The sequence below is a fragment of the Muntiacus reevesi genome, chromosome 5, assembly GCF_963930625.1.
Source record: "Muntiacus reevesi chromosome 5, mMunRee1.1, whole genome shotgun sequence".
In the NCBI taxonomy this organism is placed as follows: Eukaryota; Metazoa; Chordata; class Mammalia; order Artiodactyla; family Cervidae; genus Muntiacus; species Muntiacus reevesi.
This window is the reverse complement of record NC_089253.1, coordinates 91,658,706-91,666,462: the sequence shown is the minus strand read 5'-3', so window position 1 is coordinate 91,666,462 and position 7,757 is coordinate 91,658,706. Positions and strand designations below refer to the sequence as shown.

The 7,757-nt window shown below is 39.5% G+C and overlaps 1 protein-coding gene across 1 annotated transcript; it reads right to left on the bottom strand.

The window, feature by feature from the left end:
* Nucleotides 1-777: 777 nt before the first annotated feature.
* On the bottom strand, nucleotides 778-6,662 carry UTS2 (urotensin 2). The gene is made up of 4 exons (XM_065938345.1): nucleotides 6,560-6,662; nucleotides 3,644-3,751; nucleotides 2,811-2,852; nucleotides 778-899 (listed from the first exon to the last, which is right to left on the bottom strand). Exons 1-4 carry the CDS (start codon nucleotides 6,660-6,662, stop codon nucleotides 778-780), a joined length of 375 nt encoding a protein of 124 aa, XP_065794417.1.
* Nucleotides 6,663-7,757: the final 1,095 nt, after the last annotated feature.

The window sequence follows — 7,757 nt, the reverse complement described above, 5'->3', positions numbered from 1 at the left end:
ATATGGATTTTTTTTAAAGTAATAACTTACATTGTTATTTGTAAGGGTTGAGAGGACATCATTGCTAAGATAATGTAGTTTAAGTGATTTGCAGTTTTACTATTTTAAGTAAAATTTGCAGTTATGACTTTTTCTTCTTAGTATTTGCTTCTGTTCATTTAATCGTTTAAACTTTTGGATAATTCTTTAAGGATTAATTGATAGAAAGAAAAAAATATAGGGGCTTCCCTGGTGGCTCGGTGGTAAAGAATCCACCTGCCCATGCAGGGGACATGGGGCTGATCCCTGATCCAGGAAGATCCCTCATACCGCGGAGAAGCTAAGGCTGTGAGCCGCAACCACTGAACTTGTGCTCTGGAGCCCGGGAGCCGCAACTGAAGCCTGTGTGCCCCGAGTCCTCGCTCTGCAACAGGAGAAGCCGCCACAATGACAAGCCTGTGCACACAACTAGAGAGGAGCCCCGCTCACGTCAACTAGAGAAAAGCCTGCACGGCAACGGAGATCCAGAACAGCCAAAAATGAAGAAAATTATTTTAAAAAAGAAAAAGTACAGATTTTCAGGGTACTTTTTTTGTTTGTTTGTTTTTCAGGATATGTTTTTAAGTAAAATAATCACTCATAATATCTGCAAAACATAGAGGATTTATTTTCCAAATAATAATGAACAGCATTTAGCTTGCCTAGTTTTTCATCTATACTGCTTTCAAATCAAGCATTTTTATTTTACATTTTCTCAGGTGGTCGTCTTGGAGGTGACTAGTAGATGGTCATTTTGCTTCAGACACAGTATTTCCAGAAGCATTCAGAGGAAGGTCCACGTTTCTTAGATTGCTTCCTGATTCTGGACAAAAGGTCACTCAGGAAAAGCTTAGGATCTTGCCCAGAGAAGGCCTGAAATTAAAAAAGTAGGTTATCAGTTAATTGAGTAGTACACACACACACACACACACACACACACACACACACACAAGAACCTTACTCAGGAACAGGACCTTTAAAAGGGTTTTCTTGCCGTTTCATGGGATAGAGTTGCAGTTAGCACCCTGTATGTAGACTCTGAAAGGTCTCCTTGTGCCCGACCTGTGGTCCATCCAGTGTATTTAGCCTTGTGATTGCCTTGAATTTTCCTAAACCTTCATTGACCTGTTTCTATTTCATCTCTCAGTAACATGCTCTGCACATTTAATGTCTTCTGTGTAAATCAGGTCTTTTATTTGTCTTGAAATTAACTTTAATCATGGACCTTTAGTTTTCTTTTTACTCTAGAATTTTATAAGCATCTCTACTAATTACCTTTATGATCTTAGAGCCTTTCACCATAATCTTTCTATTCAGAAGAATGTAAATATCTGAATGATAAGTTTTAATATAATAGAAGCCACACCCTCCCCTTCTGTGTGGTCTACCCCACCTGGGAACCTCAGGCACTGTATGCCATCTTTAGAACTGAGGGCTTTCAGGGTATATTTTTACAAGGAGGTTAGTGGGCACTACACCAGAAGAAGATGTTTCTGGTCAAAATAATTGGGAAATTCTTGATTAAAATTAAATATGCTTATCTCATTTCCTGGAAGCTTTGTACACAAAGAATTGCCAGGACAGGAGAGGAGTTAGAATGCAGGGCAGCCCTGTAGGCTGGCTCTATGGGATTGATATTCACAGAAAATCCTTTGGTGGTTTAGTTGCTAAGTTGTGTCTGACTCTTGCGACCCCATAGACTGTAACCTGCCAGGCTCCTCTACCCATTGGATTCTCCAGGCAAGAATACTGAAGTGGGTTGCCATTTTCATCTCCAAGGAATCTTCCTGACCCAGGAATCAAACCCAGGTCTCCTGTACTGCAGGCAGATTCTTTACCAAAAGAGCTATAGGAAAATTCAAAAGATCTTACAGAAAATCCTTTAGGAAACACTAATTTAGCTTGGGGCTTTCTAGGTGGGGCTAGTGGTTAAAAATTCACTTGCCAGTACAGGAAACCCAAGTGATGCAGGTTTGATCCTTAGGTCAGGAAGAATCCCTGGAAAAGGAAATGGTACCCCACTCCAGTATTCTTGCCTGGGAAATCCCATGGACAGATAAGCCTGGCGAGCTACAGTTCATGGGATTCCAGAGTTAGAAATGACTGAGCTCAGTTTAGTTTGAGGGGTTGATAATGATCAAAACAGATTTCTCTTTTAGCGGTTAAGGTCCTCCATTAATTGTGCACCATTTCTAACCATTTAATATTTTCATTAATCATGTCCTACTGTAGTCTGTCTTCTACACCCAAAATTTTCTCCTTCATATTCTCCTTTACCACACATATTCCCTCTCAGTGTTTTGACCATGTCTTTCTTCCATTTAGATATTATATGACAGTGCTTTTCAAACTTTACTGTGCATACAAACCACGTGGGGGAGTCCATTTAAGATGCAGATTTTGATTCAGTAGGTTCTGGGGGGTGGGGTGAGTCTGCATTTCTCACAAACTTCCATGTGATACGAGTACTGCTGGTCCTTGGACCCAGTGAAGATAATCAATGACACAGCACAAGTGGATGACAGACTTGAGGGCAAGGCCTTTTTTTTGACTCTCTTAAACTTGCTATGAACATTTATCCCAGATGAATGCTAGGTAAGCTCTTGTTGTATCCACATTTTATATGGATCAAAATTTGGAAAAAAGTAATGCTTTGAAATAATACTGGATGTCCAACTATTTAAGATTTGTACTGAGAAGGTTCGACTGGTTCGTATTGAGGCTCCTCTAAAGTCAAGGCATAGAAATGTTCACCTTCTCTAACCTAACTCTCATACAGGACATACTTACCTTTCTCATGTTTCCTCTTGGGTGAAAAACGTTGGTAATGGGATCTGAAAAAAAGTATTTTGAAACCATTCATCATCAGATCTATTATTTCCATTTTATCCTTGTCTTATTTAAAACACACAAAATAGAATATTACTAAATCATGTCTAGTTTCTGGTTCTCCTTTCTTCACACCGCAGTGATATTTATTTGAAGGAAGATAGGCAAGCACTTGGCTCTTTTCTAGCCTTCAGAGTTCACAAAGGGCACCGAATTTTCCTCAGCAGTTCAGTAGTTTATCAACAATGCTTTATTACAAATGAATTTCTTTCTACAAAACCAAGTCTATTAGAAAGACTCCAGAATGTTCTGAGCATTTGTAACTGTGCTAAGACGAATGCTGTCACTGAGAAAACAGTAAAAGCTGACATTTATGGGTTATTTTGTGTTTGACTGTGCTGAACATTTTACTTTTTCCTCATTGAATCATCTCAATAACCCCATGAGATGGGAATTTTGTTTCTTTAATCATTCCTGTGTACTGGTTTAAGAAACTGAGATACAGATAGATTAACTCACTTAAGTGGGAAGACAGCATTGTAAATTGTACTTATTGAAAACTGGGATAATGCTCTTCTTCCCTCCCCCTGTCCCCCCCCCACCCCCCGCCAAATTCATACAGAGAACAAATATGCTGAGGGGCCAAGCAGAGAAGGATGCTTACAAGGAGTTGCTGAGAAAAAGGAGACAGAAGATGGCAGAGGAAGACTGTATGCAGGAGGGGAGAGTGTGATCACTCAGAGAGTAAATTCAGTAGCAAAGAAATCATACAGCCTGTAAACACGAGTCATCTTACCTGCGTTCCTGAGACCCTCTCCTGTCTCTGCGCCTGACATCTCTGGCAGCATCTGCAGAAGAGACGCTCTTTCCAGCTCATCCAGAGTTGATCTGACATCTTCAGGTGCTACACAGAGCAATGATCGATATTAGCGACAGCTCCTGTTTCAGTTCTGTCTTTAGGGAGGTACCAGGGATAGGGAGGGGCTTCCCAGGTAGCTCAGTGGTTAAGATTTGCCTGATGCCTGGGTTGGGAAGATCCCCTGGAGGAGGAAATGGCAACCCACTCCGGTATTGTTGCCTGGGAAGTCCCATGGACAGAGGAGGCTGGTGGGCTACAGCTCATGGGTTCGCAAAGAGTGGGACATGACTGAGTGACTTAAGCGTGAGCATGCACCAGCAACAGGAAGCTAATACTAGACAGATTTCAAATACTGAGTACATGGTTTGTCATTAGCAGTATTTTAACAGAGAAGTGGAAATGCTACAGTCCAGTTTGCAAGCCAGCAGAACAGGAAATCATGAGGCATGGATCTCACTCTGACTCCTCCTGCCTTCACAGCCTTGCTGGACGTTCACCACCCTGAATAAGAAGGTAGGGCTGGGACTCCCCTGGTAGTCCAGTGGTTAAGACTTTGTACTTCCACTGCAAGGGGTGTGGGTTCAATGCCTGGTCAGGGAACTAAGATCCTACATGATCCAAAAAGTAAAGAAATGAAAAATTTTTTTAATTAAAAAAAAAAAGAGAGAGAGGGCTTTTTATTCTCCAATCAAGGTTGGAGCTGAGGGTTTGAAAGCCTTAGTGAAGCTAAGCCACAGGATCAGTGAAAAAACATTTCCACTTATGAAGTGATTCTTCTTCATCTCTATTTACCTACTGCTATCATTTGCCTTTTGCTTTTAAATATAGGGGTGGCGAAATTGGAGTGAGAGGAAAAGTAAAGGAGAGGTTTTCTAAAAGATGGACTTGTTTATGTTCTTCCGACCTGGTGGTTCAGACAGTAAAGAATCTGCCTGCAATGCAGAAGCCCGAGGTTTGATCCCTGGGTCAGGAAGATCCCCTGGAGAAGGGAATGGCAACCACTCCACTATTCTTGCCTGGGGAATCCCATGGACAGAGGAGACTGGTGGGCTAATATCCATAGTGTTGACAAACAGTTGGACATGACTGAGTGACTCACTCACACACACCTAAAGCAAATATGATACCATCACCTCTTATCTGGGCTCTAAGATTTAGATACAATTATCAGAAACAAGTCAGTTTTACAATATTCTTTGAAGAAGTTGATAGCAACATTTTCAGTTTGGTAGCATAGAAGATGCATGGTAAGTTTGTGTCAGGTGTGGGAGAGGTGAGTGTGGGGGCTGGTGAGTGATACTGGGCCCAGATAGTTCTCTTGGCCGGTTTCTGCCATGGGGTGATCAGAGCCCCCAAGGAGTCCTGTAAAATCCACCTGCTTCACTAAGGCTTTCAAACCCTCAGCTCCAACCTTGATTGGAGAATAAAGAGCAAGCCATCAAGAAGGCTTCATGGTACTTCTGAAGAATGTTAATGAAAGTCTACAAAGTTTGGCTACATATTAATATTTTTGTCATGAAGGATCACTTGTTTTGCTGTTTTTTGTTGTTTGTTTGCAGTCACCAAGTCATATCTGACTCTGTGACCCACCAGACTCCTCTGTCCATGGAATTTTTCAAGCAAGAATACTGGAGCGGGTTGCCATTTCTTTCTCCAGGGCAGCTTTCCAACCCAGGGACTGAACCAGAGTCTCTTGCATTGTTCAGCCACCAGGGAAGGATCACTTATGAAGAAACAAGTAAGTAGGAAAAAATTCAGGCAAAAATGCTAAGGTAAGCTGTCACCTATTAAGAATTGGAAGGGAGATGCTACACTCATTCAAGTTTTTAAAAAATAGCAATGATGACATGCAATTTTTTGAGGATGTCAGTAAAGCTGAATATTCATTCTTCATTTCACCTTATGCTTTTCAAAGTTCTTTTTTTAAATAGCAAAGGTTTGATAAAGTTAATGCTCATTTTAACAATTAAGATGATTGCCACTTCTGAGTTCAGTGACTCTGGAAAGTGATTAATAGTGCACGAATTAGTGCTTGACTATTATCAGAAAGCTGGGAGAAATTTATGGACTAGAAATTATAAAATCACTGGCTTACCAGAGTTTTATTTCCTATATTTAAAAAATGTCTGAAATTATCCACAATAAAAGACAAGTTAAAATCCATGTAAAATGTTTATGAACACAATCTCCAAGCATAAACTTTTTCTTTTCTTTTTTTCCCCAACCTTTTCATTTCTTAAACTAAATGAAGAGCTAAAAGCACAATAAGTATCTCCTTGATTGATACACTTTAAAAAATTCAACTTAGAATTGAATCGAATGAAACATAAACCAAAAGGAAAAGATAAATGAACTTGGAAAGTGTCTACCTTAGTCCCAGCCGGTTACTTTTTTATATTTTAAAAAACATTTTTGTTTCATGTAACACATGTCATATGATTATCTTTTAACTTAAAATAATATAAGATAAAATCAAAATACTTTAATCTATAATTGGAACAGCCAGTTCTGCATTCAACCAGTTCACTTAAAATAAAGACTAAAAGCAATGATGTTTTAAATTTAGTGCCATTTTCAAAACTTAGAAAAAAAAGACTGACAAAAATAACTCAGAATTACAGAAGTGACATTAAATAAGCAATGTTGCCCTTCTACTTTTATATTTTAGAAAGGAAAAAACTTTATCCATTCTTGACTCCAAGACATGCCTTAAGGATCCTCAGAAATCTTTTCATAGCTGGGATTATTAACAAGACTCCTTTAAGAGAGAATTTTCATTCTTATCTCTAACGTCGCATTTAAGACCATTGAAGACTCGTTCAAGACAAACATAAGGGAAAAAAATCATCTTACCTAAGAGCTGCAGGGACTCTTGCCTGGAGTCAAGGACAGGAAGAGACAGGAGCGGATTTAAGCATCCTATGAAAAGCAAACAGCAGGAGACCAGCTTATACATGATTGGCAGGAGATAGAATCTTCCTTCTTAGCTTCTTTCAACTTGCTCTTTATCGGGGGTAGAGCTCAGAGTAAGAGCAGTTGCCTACAACTTGCTTCTTCTAATTCTGTGATCAGTGATTATATATATTATCCTATGACCTCATATCATCCCTACAAAAAAAAAAGAAATGAATTTATTGGCTAGGAAGGCTGAAAGGCAATCACTTTGCATTGATGTAATTTTTCAAAGTAGCAACTCATAGACAAGAAATTTACTGCCTTGTTGCCTAGTGTACAAAATAGGTATTAAATAAAGAACAGTTACGTTTATAAATCTGGCAAAAAGAAGTAATTGAGAGCAATAAATCATGAGTTAAAGAAAGGATCAGACATGAGTTGAAGTGTCCAAGACAGGGACATGGATTTATGAGTCCTACCCAGGAGAACTATTGTGGAGCACTGCGTGAAATGTGTTGGTTTTCTTTTTTTAATCTTTTGTGAATGAATAGATGAACTTTCATATTTTCTTTGGGGCTGCAATGCCTGAAGATTTCCTAAAGGAAATCAACCCTTAATATTCATTTGAAGGACTGATGCTGAAGCTGAAGCTCTAATATTTTGGCCACCTGATGCAAACAGCCACCTCACTGGAAAAGACCCTGATACTGGGAAAGATTGAGGGCAAGAGGAGAAGGGGGTGACAGAGGATGAGATGGTTGGATTGCATGACTGACTCAATGGACATGAGTCTGAGCAACTCAGGGGGACAATGAAGGACAGGGAAGCCTGGTGTACTGCAATTCATGCAGCTGCAAAGAGTCTGACACAACTTAGTGACTGAACAACAATGCCTGAAGAATGACAATGTGTGAAATTAAAGTCAAAACAAATTGTTTACTTTTTAAAAATGAAGATAAATTAACGACAAAAATTCAATCTCAAGGCAAGTTCTATACATACACTTGGCCTCATGTAAAACTACAAACACAGGGGTCTTCAGAGAAGGGAAATAACTTTCCTTAAAGTTGGATATTATTCATGAAGGAAGATGAAGAACAAGCCTGAAAACCTCGCCTATATTCCCAGTCTGTCACTGCTCTCCTGCAGTCCCACT